Source organism: Gastrolobium bilobum, unplaced genomic scaffold (genome assembly GCF_033153095.1).
Source record: "Gastrolobium bilobum isolate Gb01-03AN ecotype WA unplaced genomic scaffold, APGP_CSIRO_Gbil_v1 utg2189, whole genome shotgun sequence".
Taxonomy (NCBI): domain Eukaryota; kingdom Viridiplantae; phylum Streptophyta; class Magnoliopsida; order Fabales; family Fabaceae; genus Gastrolobium; species Gastrolobium bilobum.
In genome coordinates this window covers 17,127-37,466 of record NW_026898832.1, presented here as the reverse complement: position 1 = coordinate 37,466, position 20,340 = coordinate 17,127, and the positions used below count along the sequence as shown (strand labels likewise).

General features: G+C 39.0%; 1 protein-coding gene across 1 annotated transcript in view; it reads left to right on the top strand.

Moving 5' to 3' along the window:
• LOC133284545 (clustered mitochondria protein-like) overlaps nucleotides 1-19,135 on the top strand; it is a 29,131-nt gene extending 9,996 nt beyond the window's left edge. Inside the window, exons 24-31 of the mRNA XM_061481583.1 lie at nucleotides 73-231; nucleotides 10,697-10,753; nucleotides 10,832-10,872; nucleotides 11,114-11,233; nucleotides 11,442-11,751; nucleotides 11,834-11,941; nucleotides 17,726-17,797; nucleotides 18,285-19,135. Of these exons, the coding sequence (XP_061337567.1) occupies nucleotides 73-231; nucleotides 10,697-10,753; nucleotides 10,832-10,872; nucleotides 11,114-11,233; nucleotides 11,442-11,751; nucleotides 11,834-11,941; nucleotides 17,726-17,797; nucleotides 18,285-18,749 (1,332 nt within the window). The 3' untranslated portion in view covers nucleotides 18,750-19,135. The remainder of the gene's footprint in view (nucleotides 1-72; nucleotides 232-10,696; nucleotides 10,754-10,831; nucleotides 10,873-11,113; nucleotides 11,234-11,441; nucleotides 11,752-11,833; nucleotides 11,942-17,725; nucleotides 17,798-18,284) is intronic.
• The last annotated feature ends 1,205 nt before the right edge of the window (nucleotides 19,136-20,340 follow it).

The following is a 20,340-nucleotide window of genomic DNA, read 5'->3' as shown; positions in this document are numbered from 1 at the left end:
AAATATTATATCTGGAAAGCTTCAGTGAGTGGGTTTAACTTTCAGCATGCCTAAACAATACTTGGATTTCAGGTTGGTATAACCATTGCAGCTCGTAAATATGATCTTAATTCTACAACACCCTTCCAAACATCAGATGTCTTGGATCTCCGTCCAGTTGTCAAGCATTCAGTTCCTGTTTGTTCAGAAGCCAGGGAACTTGTGGAAATAGGGAAACTTCAATTGGCTGAGGTATTTACCATGTTTTATTGTATTAAAGTATAGAATGAGACATTTATGTACTGCTTGTGAACTACTTAATTATTTGTATCTGTAACAACCTTTGGATGTTGAAGTCATGGTGATCATGTTTTTGCATTTCACTTTGATTTTTCTTTTGTTTGAGTGGAGTTTTGTAAAGATTCACACACACATACATACATTGGTGCGACTGAGTTATCTTCTTGAGGTTGAACCTATGTGAATTAAAGTAGTTATGCTTCTTAACATGACATTTTCTTACCTGCAATGTTGAAATGTGTTAGAAATATTATCTTTATATATTACGTTATTATTTGTGAATATTTGTTTCCTTATTTCATTAGAATTTTGGTTAGGTCTGGGCTTCTCCTTTAAGCCCATTAGTGTCTCTATATATTGTACACCTTTGTATCAGTTCAATACACAATATAGTATTCTAATTTCCATATTCTCAAGTTGGTACCAGAGCTTGTGTTCTGGGAAACCTCGCTTCCACAGAAACTAACCTGATCTACTACTTACAAGACTTGGTCTACCTCCGTTAAGATTTGGTTTACTGGTCAAGAACACGGGAAACATTTGATGACCAAGTTTGCTTATATCCCTAAGGATCAGAAATCTGTTTCGAAAAAGATTGATGCCCAACTCGAGTATCCTTTTGCAATCCATTGATCCGACAGTTATAGATATTTTCATCCCCTTTGAGACTTGCTATGACGTATGGGAGGAAGCCAAAATCCTCTACACCAAAGACATTCAACAACTTTATTCCATTGTTTCTCAGATAATGGAATTGCACAAATCACCAGATGTTCGAATGGAGACTTTTGAAGGAGAAATTCTTAGTTATGTTACCTCATGCTGCGGATGCTTCTGAGTACAAGAAGCAGGTGGAGTGCTTCTTTATGGTTGTAACCCTTTCCGGTTTTCCAGAGGAGTTAGAAAGTGTTCGTGAGAATATTCTAACCAGCGCTGGGACTCCTAGCCTGTCACATACTTTTCAGCGCCTCCGGAACTTTAAAGATAAAGCAGCACCTGCACATGTACTTACTCTTTCTCATGTGCCAGCCACCGATTCAACTCCCCTTATCTCTCCTGCCAATGATTCCAATTAGAACAGTGGATGCGGTCGCGGACATGGCCATGGACAGGATGGCCGCGCACAGAGGCCTCATTGCAACTATTGCTAGAACCTTGGACACGTTGAAGAGCGTTGCTGCAGGAAGCACCCTCACTTGAAGCTACCAACTGCCAACTTTGCTTAGACCGATGCTGCGCCACCCTCTATTGGATTAGTAATTATTTTGAGTGCAGATTATGAGACTCTTCTTAAGAAGGTTTCTTCCCAGACTCTTGCCCAAGATATTGGTATTCATGTTGCTTGTCTTTCTCAATCATCTCTTGGACCCTGGATAATAGACCCAGGTGCTACTGATCACCTTTGTGGTTAGAGGTGGCAAAACGGGCTCGGCCTGCCCCGGCCGCCAAACGGGGCGGGGTGGGCTGAATTTTTCAATCTCGCCGCCCGACAAGCCTGCCATCCGGCCCGGGCTGAATTTTAATTTTTTTTTAAGTGTAAAATGTCACGGGCTTGATGGGCTGAGTTTTCTAGCCCACCTTCAAAGGCGGGACGGGCCAGCTCATTTTTTGTTGGCTTATGGCGGGCTGGGGCAGAGCGGGGCGGGCAGCCCGCTTTGCCACCTCTATTTGTGGTAATAAGGATCTCATTACCTTACTTATTCTAATAATCTATCTTCTGTTACTCTTGTTGACGGCACCAAGGCCTCTCCTCGTGGCATTGGACAAGTCAGCTCAACTCCCTATTTAACTTTGACCTTTGTTTTTTATATTCCTGGCATTCCCTTCAATTTAATATCTGTTAGCCAGTTCATCCATTCTCTTTCATGCACTATTATCTTCTTTGACCAATCTGTCTCTATGAAGGATCCGGGTACAGGGAAGACGATTGGAGTGGGTCGTGAGTCACGAGGTCTTTAGTATCTAACTGCGCCAAATTCTCCAGTGGCGTGCTCTCTGACGAAGTCTCCTGAAGTAGTCCACACCATCTAGGTCATCCAAGTCTCTCCAAGCTTCAGCAAATGGTTCCTTTTTTGTCTAGTTTTCAATCTTCAAACTGTTAGTCTTGTCAGCAAGGAAAGCATGCCCGCTCCTCCTTTGCTAATAGAGTCAATAAAAAAGCTGATGCTCCGTTTTCTATTATTTATTCTGATATTTGGGATCCAAGTCGAATTATGTCTGTTTTGGGTGTTCAGTATTTTGTGACTTTTATTGATGATTTTTCTCATTGCACTTGGGTTTATTTAATAAAAAATCGTTTTGAATTATTTTCTATCTATAAAATTTTTTGTGCTGAGATTAATACTCAATTTAGTGCTTCTATTCGAATCTTGCACAGTGATAGTGCGAAAGAGCATGTTTCTTTGAATTTTTTGATTTTTTTGGAGAAACATGGGACGTTACACCAAACCATCTGTCCTTACACTTCGCATCAAAATGGAGTGGCCGAATGTAAAAATGGATATCTGGTTGAAATTGCACGTACCTTTCTCATTCATATGAATGTTCCACTCCGTTTTTGGGCAAATGCTGTTATCATCTCTTGTTGTTTGAGTTCTTGAGAGAATCCATAGATGAGAGAAAGAGAGAGAGAGAAGAGAGAGAATGTATGAATTGTATTATGTAATCTGAATATACAGTGTGCACTCTATCAATATATATATAGAGTGATGATCTAACTAATTGACAGCTAACACCTAACAGATCTGTAACAAACTGTATAGGAAAGTATCTGATACATGCGGGTACATTTAAAGAAGCTACAACTATATATCTAATACACCCCCGCAAACTCAGGGATCTTGAGCCACTGAATCAAGAACTCTGAGTTTGGCTCTTAGATTTGTAAAATGTCCAGAAGGAAGAGGCTTTGTCAAAGTATCTGCCAGCTGATCTGAGGCAGGAATATGATGGACAATAATCTCATGTGCAAGCACTTTCTCTCGAACAAAAAAGATATCCAGTTCTATGTGCTTTGTGCGGGCATGCAGAACAGGATTATGGGAGAGAGCCACTGTGCTAAGGTTATCGCAGAAGACATGGGGAGTGTCAAAGGAGACTTGTAATTCACAAAGAAGAGACTTAATCCACAAGATTTCAGCACAAGTAAGTGCTAAACTTCTATATTCAGCTTCAGTTGTGGACCTTGCTACAAGAGTTTGCTTCTTGGACCACCAAGAGACAAGATTAGGACCCAAGAAGAGGGCTGCACCTGAAGTGGAACGCCTGTCATCAGGGTCACTTGCCTAATCTGCGTCACAGTAAGCAGTGGGAGTAAAGGGAAGCTGGGGATTTGCCTTTTGAAGAACAAGACCGAAGGTAAGAGTCCCTTTTAAGTATCTTAAAATTCTCTTCACAATTTTCCAGTGGTCATCCAAAGGCTGTCCCATAAATTGGCAAACCTTATTGACAGCATAACTAATTTCAGGGCGAGTGATGGTGGCATACTGAAGAGCACCCACAATTGACCGGTAGAGAAGAGGATATGAAAAATAGTGTGATCCAAACCTTGAGAGCTTACAGTGAGAAGGCATGGGAGAAGAAATTCCTTTAGCATCAAACATATCAGCCCGAGTGAGTAAATCACGTAGATATTTAGACTGGGACAACACCAAGCCACCAGAAATATGAGGCTTCACCTCAACACCGAGAAAGTAATCAAGATTGCCAAGATCCTTTAGTGCAAACTGAGAATGAAGTTGCTGAATATAAGAAGCATTAGTACCAGTCACAATGATATCATCCACATGTACAAGGATGTAAGTGCAGTGAGAAGATGTTTTGGAAATGAACAAGGAAGGGTCACAACAGCTTGACCGGAATCCAAACTGAATTAAAGCACCCTTGAGCTTGTCAAACCATGCTCTAGGAGCCTGTTTAAGGCCATATAATGCCTTATTGAGCTTGCAAACTAAGCTCTTATCAGAATTTTCAAAACCAGGGGGCTGTGACATGTAGACATCTTCTTGTAAGTCACCATTGAGAAAAGCATTATTAATATCCAGCTGCCTAATTGACCAGGAGTGAGTGAGAGCAAGAGTGAGCATTATTCGAATGGTGACAGGTCTGACTACAGGTGAAAAGGTTTCATTGTAGTCAAAACCTTCTTTTTGATGAAATCCCTTAGCCACAAGTCTAGCCTTGTATTTATTCACTAAACCATCAGGATTTTCTTTAACCTTAAATACCCATTTGCAGCCAATTGAATTCCTGTTTGGAGGCAGAGACACAAGAGTCCATGTATTGTTAGTCATTAAGGCATTGTACTCAACTTTCATGGCCTCAAACCAAGGGGGACTGGTTAGAGCTTGTTTCACAGTAGATGGTTCAATATGAGCAAGGAAAGCAATGGATCTAGTTGTTGTCTTACATCTGGTCTGAATAGAGTGTGTAAGTGGAATTAGTGGTAAGGAGTTTGGGGGAATATATTCAGAAATTGAGGAAGAAGAAGAAGTGGAGGAGGGATCAGGAGAAGACTGCACTGTTTGGGCAGGAAGAGGGCTGTGAAAAGAAGAAGAAGAAGAGGAAACAGATTGAGAGGTGGACTGCAAAGGAGAGCTCAATGGTGATTGAGACTGTACAGGAGACAAAGTGTGAGTAGTGGGAGTAGAGGAAGGAGGAGACACAAGAGGAATGTGAGCAGAAACAGGAAGGATTGGAGGAGTGGGACTAATTCTGGTGTCAGTCCAAGAATGATAAGGAAATTTATATTCATTGAATAAAACATCCTTGGAGATATAGACTCTGCCCTCTCTACTTAAACAAATATAACCTTTGTGATTTGTGGAGTAGCCAAGGAACAAGCATTCTTGAGAACGAAACTCAAGTTTGTATCTATTGTAAGGTCTCAAAAATGGAAAACATGCACACCCAAAGGTTTTAAGAAACTGATAGTTGGGCTTTTGATTAAACAATTTTGTGTAAGGAACATCAAAATGTAAAGAAGCAGTGGACAATCTATTTATTAAGTACATGGCTGAAAGAAAGGCATAATCCCAGAATTTCAGTGGTAAGGAAGCATGAGACAGTAATGTCAGTCCTGTTTCAACAATATGACGATGTTTACGTTCAACAACGCCATTTTGGTGATGAGTGTGTGGGCATGCAACTCTATGAATAATGCCATTGAGTTTAAGATAATCAGAAAAGGATCTGAATTCCCCACCCCAATCTGTTTGTAAAGCCTTAATAGGTAGCTGAAACTGAGTTGTTATCAAAGAGTGAAATTGTTTAAATGTAGGAAAAGCATCAGATTTTTGTTTCAGTAAATAAATCCAAGTGTATCTAGTATGGGCATCAACAATTGACAGGTAATAAGTGTATCCCATGGTTGATGTAAAAGGAGCTGGTCCCCAAAGATCACAATAAAGTAGAGCAAAGGGGGTATCATATTCAGATAGAGAGGGATATGAGGGGAGTCTATGTGCCTTACCAAGACAACAAGATGAACAAAATTCACTGACAATTTTATTTGAAGCTGGAATATTACAAGAGTGAAGCACCTTTGTCAAGGTTACATGATTAGGATGCCCTAGACGGCAATGGCATAAGAAAAATGCAGAATCAGAAGGCATACATGACTGTCTATCACTATTACAAGACTGAACAGTGTGATTTACAGTTTTATTGACACTATGAGCAGGATTACATTGTGAAATAGCACCAGAAACGGTGTTGTCTGAGCTAGAAGGTGTGGATGTCAAAGTGCAAGCAGATTTCAAAGGAAGAGAGATGTCTGAGAACTTATACAGACCATCATCTCCAAGCACTCCTCGGAGAAGGATGTTATGAGATACCTGTGATTTGACAAAACAAACATTGGGATGAAATTCAAAGTAAACACAATTGTCTTTGGCAAATTGACTGACACTCATAAGGTTTTTCATAATGGAAGGAACTAACAAAAGGTTTTTAAGATGCAAACTTGTATCAGAATCACAAGGTGACAGAAAACTTGAAGATCCAATTGCTTTAATGTTCAAACCTTGGCCATTACCAATGATGACCTGATCAGAACCACTTAGTTGTTGACTCTGAATCAAATTCATTGGGTTTGCAGTGACATGATGTGAAGCACCTGAGTCTGGATACCACTCAATAGCTGGAGAGGAGACTGGTGTTGGAAGCAATCCTGGCTGTACAGTCATCATAGCTTGAGGTACAGAAGTAACTGGACGAACATACTGATAATCAGGTCGAACATACTGATAACTTCGCTGCTGGACTTGTGGAGTCTGATTTTGAGCAAAGAATTGACCGGTTGATGAACTCTGTGGAGGTGGAAGTTTGGGTGTGAAGTCTTCATCAAAACTATGCCAGCAAGATCTCACATCATGACCATATTTGTAACAGAGCTGACAATGAACGTTTTGTCTATTCCCACGGCCTCTACCTTTATTATTTCTTCCAATATATCGTCCTTGTCCTCTATTGAAGTCATTAGAACGAAGAGTATTAACAAAACCAAACTGTTCAGAAGCCTTACCAGTGCTCTGTTCTTGATTCGCTAAAACAGGGGCAAACAGAGGAGTTGTTTAAGCAGTGTTGCTCTGTTTTTGAGCCACATTCACAGTGACAGAGTCAAGAAGGGATTCACTCTGTTTCAACAGCATCTGTTCATGTGTCATCAACTCTATACCAAGATCCTCAACGGAGTAAGGATTTTCTCTTCCATGAACGGTTGTTACAAAGGCATTGTACTCGACTGGAAGTCCTTCCGGTATGTAATCTGTTCTATCTTCATTTGTGACTGGATTTCCTATAGCCTTCAATGAATCACATAGGCTTTTGATTCGAGACAAGTATTCCTTAGCAGATCTGTTACCTTTTCTGATAGTTCTTAGTTCTGAGTGTAGTTGACGAGATCTAGATTTCATCACTCCATGAAAGAGCTTGTGTATCTTGTCCCAAGCTTCGTAAGCATATTTGACTCCAAGAATCTCATTGACAACAGATTCTGAGATTGTTGACAGAAGCCAAGACAGTAACATTAAATCTTGTGTAATCCATTGCACATACTCTGGATTCTGGATCTCGTTCTCACGATCTACATCAGAAGCAAACTGCACTGGAATCTTTGGATTCACCAGGTGACGATGAAGTTGGTGTGAAGTGATAATAGGTTCGACTATTTGATTCCAGAACAGATAGTTGTTTTCAGTTAGCTTCACAGTGATTTGATGATTGAATAGAAGTGGTGAACGATTCTCCATTTGTGTTGAATCTTTGTTCGACCTAGAAGATGCTGGAACGCTATTTTCTGTTGAAGTGTTGTTGTTGGTGTTCGATGCGGAAGACATAGTGGAGCACAAAGATGGATCAGGCCCTCAGAAAGAGAGCTCTGATACCATGTTTGAGTTCTTGAGAGAATCCATAGATGAGAGAAAGAGAGAGAGAGAAGAGAGAGAATGTATGAATTGTATTATGTAATCTGAATATACAGTCTGCACTCTATCAATATATATATAGAGTGATGATCTAACTAATTGACAGCTAACACCTAACAGATCTGTAACAAACTGTGTAGGAAAGTATCTGATACATGCGGGTACATTTAAAGAAGCTACAACTATATATCTAATACTTGTTTTCTCATCATTCGTATGCCCTCTTCCGTGCTTAATAATAAAGTCCCACACAATGTCTTATTTCCAGTTGCACCTCCTTATCCACTGCCTCCGCATGTATTTGGGTGTACTTGCTTTGTTCATTACCTCACTTCGGGAAAAGACAAATTAACATCCAAAGCCTTCGAGTGTATCTTCCTTGGTTATACTCGCTTTCAAATGGGTTATCGCTGCTACTCTCCTAACCTCAAACGTACATTGTGTCTGCCGATGTCACCTTCATGGATCAGCAACCCTTTTCTAGTTCCCAAACTTCTGTGTCACAGATTGATCATATTCTTCCCATTCCTTTTCTTGATTGTCTTTACCAGTTGCAGGTGTTGGCCTATTGTAGACCTTACTCCGACTAACTCACCACCTTCAATGGTTGTCTTTTGTTGAGATATATAAAACCATTAATGTAGCCTCACCCAACAGCTTAAGCTTTTGGGTTGAATTGGTTCTTTACATGGTATCCTTGCCGCCCCCCACTTTCTGTCAAGTGAAATTTCTTTGTTCGCACAGGTAGGTGGGCCTGTGCGTTGTCCACCCTTTAAGCCCAGTGGGCTCTCGTGTGAGGGGGCGTGTTGAGATATATAAAACCATTAATGTAGCCTCACCCAACAGCTTAAGCTTTTGGGTTGAATTGGTTCTTTACATGGTATCAAAGCCTCGGTGTATCGGGTTCGATCCTCACCCCCCACTTTCTTTCTAGTGGAATTTCTTTCTTCGCACAGGTAGGTGGGTTGTGCATTGTCCACTCTTCAAGCCCAGTGGACTCTTGTGTGAGGGGGCATGTTGAGATATATAAAACCATTAATGTAGCCTCTCCCACTAGCTTAAGCTTTTGGGTTGAATTGGTTCTTTACAGTATTTACTTCAATTGCCCAGTGCAAATGTATTCGATCCATTCACAACCCTCGTCCACTTTATGTTTTCTTGAGTTATGACTGATTTTCTTCACAATATTTTACCTTTCTTTCTAGTCTTTCTTTTGTTTCCATTCCTAAGACCACAAGTGAAGCACTATCTCATGAGGGTTGGCGCCAGGCGTTGATTGATGAAATGACAGCACTTCACTTTAATGGCACATGAGATTTTGTTCGCGCTCTTCCCAGGAAGTCGGTTGTTGATGGGTATTCACAGTCAAAGTTGTTTTTGATGGCCTTGTTGACCGCCTTAAAGTTCGCTTAGTGGCCAAGGGATACACTCAGATTTTTGGCCTTGACTATGGGGAACTTTCTCTCCTGTTGCCAAGATGGCTTCTGTTCGCTTGTTTCTTGCACTTGCTACCATTCATCACTGGCCCCTTCTTCAGCTTGATATCAAAATTGCCGTCTTACATGGTAATTTGCAGGAAGAGGAATACATTGAGCAACCATCAGGTTTTGTTGCTGAGGGGGAGTGTTCTGGAATGGTATGTAAGCTTCGTAAATCCTTATATGGTCTGAAGCAGTCTTCTTGGGCTTGGTTTAGTCGCTTCAGTTCCGCTGTTCAAGCCTTCGGTTTAATCCGAAGTGAAGCCAATCATTCTGTTTTCTATTGGCATAGCTCTTCTGATCAGTGCATTTACCTCTTGGTCTATATTGATGACATCATTATTAATGGTAGCGATCAAGCTGGGATTGATAAGTTAAATAAGTACTTATTTAGTCAATTTCAGATCAAAGACCTTGGCAGGCTTCATTATTTCTTAGGGATTGAAGTGGCACAATCTAGGCAGGGCATTTCCATTTGTCAAAGAAAGTATGCCCTGGATATCCTAGAGGAGACTGGTATGTTGAGATATAAGCCCATTGATACACACATGAATCCTAATGTTAAGCTATTACCCGGACAGGGGGAGCCAGTAGCAGACCCTGGTCGTTATCGCAGATCAGTTGAAAAGTTGAACTATCTTACTGTGACAAGGCCAGACATCTCTTTTGCAGTTAGTGTGGCAAGTCAATTCCTTGACTCTCCTCGTGACTCATTGAGATGCAGTTGTCAGGATTCTCCGATACATCAAAAGAGCACCAGGAAGAGGTTTATTATACACAAATAAAGGGAATACAGAGGTGTGTAGCTTTTTAGATGCTGATTGGGGTAGGTTCTCCGTCAGACAGACGCTCCACTTTTAGGTATTGTGTTCTCCATGGAGGAAATTTGACTTCTTGAAAAAGTAAGAAGCAAACTGTGAGCTCATCTGGTTAAGGAAATTGATTAAGGAACTACGTCTCTGTGAACAACGGCACATGAAACTCATTTGTGACAATCAAGACGCATTGCACATATCCTTTAACACAGTCTTTCATGAGAGGACCAAACACATAGAAATTGACTCTCACTTCGTTCGAGAAAAGATTCAATCAAGAGAGATCGAGACAGAGTTCGTCAATTCCAGTGATCAACTTGCAAATATTTTCACCAAGGCTCGTAGAGGTCCACGAATAGATTATATATGTAACAAGCTGGGAGCTTATAAATACGCGCTAGCTTGAGGGGAGTTTTAGAAATATTATCTGTATATATTACGTTATTATCCGTGAATATTTGTTTCCTTATTTCATTAGGATTTGGGTTAGGTCTGAGTTTCTCCTTTAAGCCCATTAGGGTCTCTATATATTGTATACCTTTCTATCAATTCAATAGACAATACAATATTCATATTTCCATATTCTCAAGTAAATGGTTGTGCCTCTTGGTGAAAATGTTTAATTGTAAATTGTGGAAGTTTAGTTCATGATTTATCTGATAAAAATGTGTTAATTTGGGTAATTATTTTTCTGACGTAGGGCCTGCTCGGTGAAGCCTACACTTTATTTTCAGAGGCATTCTCAATTCTACAACAGGCATGAAATTCCATATTGTTGTATCTCTCTTAGAGGAATTTCCTGTGCTTAAAATAATTGTTGTGTAATGGGCTGCAGGTTACTGGTCCAATGCATCGGGAGGTTGCTAATTGCTGTCGGTATGTCAGTAGTTGTTTCTGTCATGTTAGCATGATTCTATGTTTATTTAGTTATAGTTAATCATATCTTCATGCCTTTCTGCTTTGGACTTGGGAAATGGATGGGAAATAATTCTGATATATGATTTTCAGTTGCTATGCCTTTTAATTTTGAAGAATTATAGCCCATTGTTTGAGTCCTTTGTTATGAATATATTTGCACATGGCATATTTAATCTCAATTTAAATTACTAAATTTCAGGTATCTTGCCATGGTTTTGTTTCACGCTGGAGACTTGGCTGGGGCTATTACTCAACAACATAAAGAGTTAATTATAAATGAACGTTGTCTTGGTTTAGATCATCCCGACACTGCTCACAGGCATTCCCTATTTCCTTGATCTTGGTTCATCTTTGTAATACTGTGGGGTTCTGTATTCTTCTACATTCTTATATTTGTATATGTTGTGTTTATGCCAAGCCATATTGGAATGTCACAATGGGAAAAAACATAATGGGATACCAAGTTACTAAAATTCTGGTGTATGTTACAAACAGAAAACTGTGTGATCTTAACATTGTTGTTGCAGTTATGGCAATATGGCTCTGTTCTATCATGGACTTAACCAAACAGAACTTGCCCTTCGCTACATGTCCCGTGCTTTGCAGCTATTAAGTTTGTCATCAGGCCCTGATCATCCTGATGTTGCAGCGACTTTTATAAATGTTGCGATGATGTATCAGGATATTGGAAAGATGAACATAGCTCTTCGTTATCTGCAAGAAGCTTTAAAGAAGAACGAAAGGCTTCTTGGTGAGGAACATATTCAAACTGCCGTTTGTTATCATGCTCTTGCTATTGCATTTAACTGTATGGGTGCTTTCAAGCTCTCTTACCAGGTATGCACATTGATACAAATTTTTTTCTGCTTTCTAACTTCATCCGTACGCGGTTGAGTCATTCTGGCATTTGGTTTGACAGCATGAGAAGAAAACATATGATATACTTGTCAAACAACTCGGCGAAGATGATTCAAGGTCAAGAGACTCACAAAACTGGATGAAAACATTTAAGAAACGTGAACTACAGGTATCCGTTTAGTTTCCCCTTGGTTGATGGAATTATACATTCCCGTATGGCATCACTTTACTGGGAGTACTTACCATTCTCAAGAAAGACACAAGAAAAAATTTAAGAAAAAGCATTTGATTCCATGTATGCTGTTACCAGGAGTGCATAAAAATCTTAACATAAATTCAATGCTTAACCAAAAATGTATGCTGTTTCCGTTAAGGCTCTGGATTCTTGAAGGTAAGGAATGACAGTAATGGGGTAAGAGGAAAATGGAAAGGGAAGGAAAATGAAAAAAGGGAAGATATTATTGATGAATTACTAAAGAACAGGAAAACCAGTTCACAAGGGGTACTCCCCTTCAACTGAGAATCTCTCCGCCTAACACAATTTCTGTCCAAAAGCTTCTCCTAACAGAGGGGTATTTCCCTTATATACAAGTCGTTAGGCTTCCTTGATAAGCCACTAACTAACTAACTGCTTCTAACTGCTTGACCAGCAGTGCTAACTAACTCAAGCCCCTAATTAAGGTCACCAACTAATCTAACTGGATGCCCTGGTTTATTCCTCCTCGGACATGCTTTCTAGGTCCTATGGGTCCCCCCTTATTTCCGTCTGTATCAGTTTCACTTTTAGGAAACTAAACCTAAAACTGGTCAAATATGTTCAGAATACAAAGTGATCATAAATAACTGTATTCAAAACTAACCAAAGATATAACACAATAGAAACTAAACCTCAAACAAGTCAAACTTGCTTTTGAATGAAATGAGTATAAATATGATACGTTAGGCAGAAAAAAATAGATAGGCACAAGGGATTAGATGACCCACGTGCACAACATATGATAGAATTAAGGGATGAGTCAACATCAGGGAATGGAGGGAAAGTTGGTTAGGGGAGTCACGCTGATTGCAATCAATTGGTTACAAATAGAAAGGGAGAGGCTGAAGAGGAATCATCTTGGAAAGTTAGGACTCTTGGGAGAGAACCAGAACCTCTTAAATGTTCTGGAAAGTAGTTGTAATTTGCCTTCTTTCCTTTCTTGTTTTTTCATTACTTGTAGTATCAATTCCAGTTCTGTAATTTTCTCCTTTTAAACACTATTGTAATCCTTCATTGGAGTTGTATTAAGTTGCAACATATCAATATACATCTTCTTTATTCAATTTTTCTTTCTCAGTTTCTGATACCTATCAATTGGTATCAGAGCCTTCCACTATGTCTCTCAGTTGCAATCGAGCAGCGCGGATGGTAACGCTGACATTACAGTGTTCACCCAGGGCTAGTAAAAGACTAGCGCAAAGGGACTAATGTGGGGTTACGATCCTACTCCAAGGTATGGGACTTGGAGTCCCACATTGGTTATATGGGTGACTAATGTGGGGTTTATATGGACTTTGGGTTCTCTTACTTCTTGAGCTAGCTCTTGGGGTGAGGTTCTCCCAAGATTCGTATTAAAATATTGGTAGTATTAATCAGTGTTTTAAAACTTGGATCAAACCGGCCGGGTCAACCTGGTTTTCGGTAAACCGGTCCCTTGGCCTGTTCGAGTTACATATTGATTGGATATGCATTCAAACCGTTTTGGCCCGGTCACAACCGGGTTCGACTGGCCGGTTTTGTAAAAACCGGAACCTGCTGGGTCGTTAGAAACCCACCCACTAATGAGAGACAAGCAATGCTAGTTGACACAAGTTAATCTCAAAGGTTTTTAAACTGAGTTCTTTTTCATATTCTGGTTGATGTGGAACCTTCCCACCTAGCCTCAAGCTTCGTTGGACTCTAAGAACTCGTCTTCTGCCAAAACGGTAAGCAAAAAAGGGGAAATCGAAGTTTCTGATATAGAACCATTCACCCCAACACCTCCATAATTATCATTCCCACGATCATGGGAATCGCACAAACATGGGAATCGCCGAAACTATCGACAAAAAGGATGACTAGGAGCAGGGAAACGATGGCTGCAAGCATGATATTGTTGTTGTTGTCAGAAAACATATTCTCAGTGGGTTAGTGTACACGTTGGGTGAATCGGATTGGCTTAGCATTGTGAGGGAAGTGTACTTTGCTTGAATTTGGGATAAAAGGTAGATTCTATTTGCTGAAAAGGTTTGACCTTGAAGGGTTTTGGGAAGATGATTCAGATACCCAAGAACACCCAGTTTGTGCAATGGAGAATCTTGGTTTGTTCTGTTTGTTTCGGTTACTTTTTCTACTTATAGTTTCTCTTTAATGAAGTAATGATCAGTCCACTGTCTAGTTTCTCTTTAATGAAGTGGCGATCAATCTCAATATGTTTGGTTCCATCGTGTTGAACTGGATTGTGGGCTATACACATAGCTGACTTGTTATCACAAAGTAACTTCATAGATCCTTCATATCTCACCTTGAGATCATCACGAATGATTTTCAGCAATAATAACTCACAGATACCTTGAGCCATAGCTTGAAATTCTGCTTTTGCACTTGATCTAGCAACCACATTTTGCTTTTTACTTCTCCATGTTATTAGATTTCCACAGAAAAACATACAATAGCCTGAAGTAGACCGTCGGTCAGTCACGGATCCAACATAATCGGCATCTGTATAAACTTCTAATGATAGGTTTCCTCCTCTCTGGAACAATAGTCTTCTGCCTGGTGTGCCTTTCAGATATGGGAGAATCTTGTCCGCAGCTCGCAAGTGTTTCTCCCTCGGATCATGCATAAATTGACTAACAACACTAAATGCATAAGCTAGATCAAGTTAGTATGAGCTAGATATATCAATCTTCCCACTATTCGTTGATATTGTTCTTTGTCAACTGTAAGGCTCTCATTTTCACTTCCTAGTCTGTGATTCTGCTCAATCAGAGTACTGAAAGGTTTACACCCAAGTTTTCCTGCTTCTTTAAGGAGGTCAAGAACATACTTCCTTTGACAAATAAATATCCCTTGCTTTGAATGAACAACTTTTATCCCAAGAAAATATCTCAGTTTTCCAAGATCTTTAACTTCTAATTCAGCAGTCAGTCTTTTTTGCAAAGCACATTTCTCACCTATATCATCCCCTGTTATAATAATGTCATCAACATAAACTAGAAGGATAGTGGTCTTACCTTCTTGAGAATGTTTAAAGAAAAGTGTATGATCACCTTGACTTTGCTTATATCCCAATGAAAGCATAACTTTGGTAAATATTCTAAACCAAACACGCAGGGATTGCTTCAAGCCATACATCGCCTTCTTTAACCTGCAAACTTTATTATCTTCATTTGTAGAGTTAAATCCTGGTGGGATCTCCATGTAAACCTCCTCTTTTAATTCGCCATTGAGAAAGACATTTTTCACATCAATTGATTCAAATCCCAGCTAGAATGAGCAGCGAGGGACAATAGAACTCTTACAGTTTCATTTTGGCCACTGGAGCAAATGTTTCTTCGTAATCAATGCCATAGGTTTGTGTATATCCCTTGGCTACCAGTTGAGGGAATTTAAAATTAGGGGCACTGCTGTCTCTTGCATATAATGTGCATTTGCATGTGATGGTTGGCAAACACTATGGTTTTGTCATGGATACTAAAGAGTAAGGGCTTGAGGGTGAGCAAAGTCAGATCTGTTCCTTTTGTTTTAATTTTCTGTTTGTAAAAATTGATATACTTATTTGGGTGATTTGTTTAATTTAAAATTAATGCCATTCAAAGTATTCAAATTTCTTGTACATGACCTGTTTGAGGAAATGTCAAAATCAACATCAGTTGTTAATATGAGTAATATATTTATTAATATTTATTTTATATTATTTTGAAATTCGGTTGAACCCAGTTGAACCACTAACCTAATACCTTGACCGAGTCGATGACTGGTCCGAGTTTTAAAACACTGGTATTAATGAACAATCATATATGAAACACCCATGATTTTGGAAAAGAAGACATTATTGGTCGTTTGGATCGGATTTAGAGCTTAATGTTTTAGCCAGTTGTAAGGTATGGTTGGATCGAGGCTTTTTGTTTTCCTGAAGGCTGGGAAATTTCTCATTTTGCAAATTTTATAGCATTCTGTTAAGGACCTTCTACTCGGATTACTAAAATAAGGACAATAATAGAGATCCTTGGCCTAAATAATTAGGTTTTTATTTATTTTTCCAGAGACAATTACAACTGATACAGTAATTCAGAGACAAATTACAAGAAGAAAGACAAATACAATGAACTGGAAATTAACTAACAGTAAGGAAATCAGGAAAGGATAATTCTAGAGGAATTCTAGAGACCCTAGTCCACTGTTGTTAAAACGTTGAGTCGACTCGGTAGAAACGGCCGATTTTACGTTTTTTGTTCCAAAATCGTGTTGAAACGGTGGTTAAAACGGAAACTGAGTTGACTCGGTTGAAACGACGAGTCAACTCGGTTGATTCTGCAAGTTTACCGAGTCAACCCAGTATTTAAAAAAATCAGAGATGAGGGGGAGGAGATTCCGCCGTCGTTGACTCTGACTTCGTCGTCATCCTCGCCGCTCTTCTCTGTGCTCTCATATGTGTTCTTGGTCTCATTGCCGCTCACGCTGCGCTTGTCTCTACCGCTTACGTCTATCCTCCACCGCTGTTGCGCAGCCTCCTCTTCTGGCCGCAGCAAACAAACGCGTCAAGAAGGTTCTGCGCTCTCTTTTGATGCTCACGAGACCTCCTCCTCCTTCATTTCTGCTTGCAAATCCTTGTGCTTCAGATCTTTTGCAAAAATACCCAGAGAGAGAGAGAGTATATTTTCAATGAGCCATAAAGATAGAAACTGACAGAGGAGATGACTTTTCAGATATTATTTTACACAAATTTGAAATCTTATCCCTTGCTATTCTTTATTATTATTATTATTATTATTTAAATTTAAATTTTGTTTTCAATTAAATTTAATTTTTTATTTTCACTCTTTTCTATTTTTTTATTTGAATTAAGAGGTTAATTTTTTATATAATTAATAAAAATTAATTGTTAAATACATTATTAATAATTTGAAGTTTTTAATTAAATTTAATATTGATTTAGATATATATATATATATATGTGTGTGTGTATGTATATATATATATATATATATATATATATATATAATTATAATTTTCTTTGATATATAGTAAACTCTTACGTTTCTGTTCACCCTTACCGTTTCTACGTAGACTCTACGTTTTAACAACATTGCCCTAGTCTCTCCCAAATCACCCTAAGGTGCCCAAGGTTCCAAATGGCCCAAAAGATATTCTCCATCCCCTCACACTTAACATTTCTCTTTATTTATTAGCCATACCCACTTCTAGAATATTCTCTATTAACTAACCAATTTACTAAGTCAGCATTGAGAGATGGAAATATGCTATAATGCTTCCTACAATACTCTTTTAGGACTGGTGTCGTATCACATTCCCAATTTCTTATAGGATTTGGCGTTAACGGGCAGGTTGAATTTCCTGGCACTTCAGTTACACTTTGCATGTTAGCAAAATTACTCATTTGCAAATCTTCACGAATTCTGGGTGTATAAAATTTCAGCCACACTGAGGACTTGACTTGGGTATATTTTGATTAAGGTTGACTTTGATCATTTAGCGACTTCTCCTTATAATCTTCATTCATCATAGTGAATTTCAATTATTTCATCCAAGGACATGGGTATTTAGTTTCACTGTAGGTTGAACTATGTAAAATAAATTCCATGTCTATTTCACCATATTTTCTGTTTGCACCCATGGTTACACAAAAAAAAAATGATTTCTTTTTTACATATTAGTAATGTTTGATTCACATTTTACATTTTATTGTGACAGATGAATGCTCAAAAGCAAAAGGGTCAAGCTCTGAACGCAGCATCTGCTCAGAAGGCTATTGATATCTTGAAGGTTATTCCTTATGTTCCTTTGATTCATAATGCTATTTTTCTGATGGAATTAGTAGCTAATTCTGAGAATATACTTCATGCTTGTGTTTTGAGAGAATAATGACAATAACTCGAAAAAAGGAAGGACATATTCAATTGTTTTAGTTGAATCATTGGTCAAAAGATTCTCTTGGGCATGCTATTGTCATCTTTTACATGTTTTCCTGTATTGGTGAGGCATATATAAGTTTACTTGGTGGTTTCCTTTCCTCTGAAAACTTCAAAATTTGTCCATTTAACTCTTAAGATTCCAGGTTGGTGACAATCTCCAGGTTTATACCATCGTAGAACTTTTATCGCCTTATTATGAGAAAAAGGACCATATAAGCTTTTTAACTTGCCAGAGACAAATGCATTTTGTTTTTAGATCTTTCTCTCGAATTCTATGCTCTTTGACATATCTGATTGTGTACTTTCTAATGAAAATTGAGAATTTTATATAATGGCAGGCACGTCCTGATTTGATACATGCATTTCAAGCTGCTGCAGCTGCTGGGGGATCTGGAAGTTCAGGTGCATCTGCAAACAAATCCCTCAATGCTGCAATAATTGGTGAGACTCTTCCCAGAGGAAGGGGAATTGATGAAAGGGCGGCACGTGCAGCTGCTGATGTCAGGAAAAAGGCTGCAGCAAGGGGCCTCTTAGTACATCCTCATGGTGTCCCAGTGCAAACATTGTCTCCCCTTACTCAGCTTCTCAATATTATAAATTCAGGTGTGACTCCAGATGCTGCGGGCAATGGGGATGCAGATGCAGTAGAAAAGGAAGACAATGGCCTTCCTTCAAATGATCCATCTGATACCAAAGAAGAACAATCAATGCCTGTCCAAGAACATGCTCCAGTTGGATTGGGCAAAGGGTTGGCATCATTGGATGCTAAGAAACAAAAATCAATACCAAAAGCTGGGGCCTGAATTTTTCTCTGGCCAGTTGGCAACGGTGGATTTATTTAAGATCATAAATTCTTTTTCAGATGGTTAGATTGATCAGGTACTCTGCTCAGCTTTTGAAGAGTATTGAGTAGCGGTTACAAATAATTTTTCTTTTTCTTTTTCTCCTCTTTCCCAATAGGTTGGTGGATGTTAAACATCCCTAGTGAATGCAAGAGATTGTGATACAAGTATAGTTGTTTTTACATCCAGCAAATCACAGTTAATCTCACAATAAACTATATATTGAGGAATTTTGGGATAATAACTCGCATTTTAATATATTATCCGTTAAGGAGTCTAACTGCGAGTTGAATTGGGGCAAATGCAGTGCATATTACAATTTGTGTAAGTCTTTGCCGCAGCTTTTGTATGACACTATTTTATTGTGATCAATAAAATGGTTGGTAAATTCTTTCTGCAAATTACTTAGTGCTGCGTTGTAAACTTTTCAGCATATTATTATTATGCTTGCAAAATAATGTACTATTGTAAAGTGATTATTTTGTCCAATTAATTTACCTAGTTCATCATTATTTATGTTAGAAATAATATTGTATTAAATAGTATTGTATTTTTATTATTTTGTTATTCTAGCAAGTTATTTGAGCTTGGCCCGTTAGGTCATTTAACCTCTTTAAATAGAGGACTTTTGTACAGTTCTATATACGATTGAATATAATATACATTCTTACTTTCAAGTTGGTACTCGAGCTTGTGTTGTGGGAAACCTCGCTTTCGCATAAAACCCTTATCTTGTCGTGCATCATACCGGCAACCCTTTTTTAGCCCTAACCCTTAATTAGTCACCAAATATTTATCCTCAACCTTGAATAGTCAGAAATCATCCTCCGTTTGCCACCATAATCGCCGTTTGTTATTGTTCACGGTCATCGAAGAACTTTTTCGGTGATGATTTCAACTGGAACACTTGCGATCAGACTCTCCTCCCTTCGTCGACCTGTTATGTGGAAGACCCATCACCGACAGCTAGCTCATGCACCCCCACACGCGGCCAATCCTCTCTTCACGTGGTGCTCATGCGCCGCCTATCACTGGCGTGTGTGCACTGGTCTGACGTCCTTTTTCGGCCATTCCAGGACAGAACAACACGCCTTCCTCTCCTTTTTCCAAATCTGGTCTCCGTTCGTTGTGGGTCCCATCCGTTAAGAAGATATCATTGAAAAACACGTTGTTTGGACATCTTTTTGAATTATTTTTGCGCGATTTCTTGTGAGTTTGCAGTTTCTTGCTTTTATCTGGTCATCTCTTTTATTATTGTGATGGAGGGCTCAGGTAATGCGTCTAAAAACACTTTTAGCGTCATCTTCAGTTCTACCCCATCCATTGCAACGATTAAACTGACCGGATCTGCTACTTACAAGACCTGATCTATCTCAGTTAAGACTTGGTTTACTGGTAAGGAATACGGAAAATATCTCACAACTAAGTCTGCCGATATTTCAAAGGATCAGACTTTTGAATGGGAAAAGTTTGATGCTCAATTGCTAAGTATCCTTTGGCAGTCCATTGATCCGACAATTATAGACATTTTCATCCCTTTTGAGACGTGCTA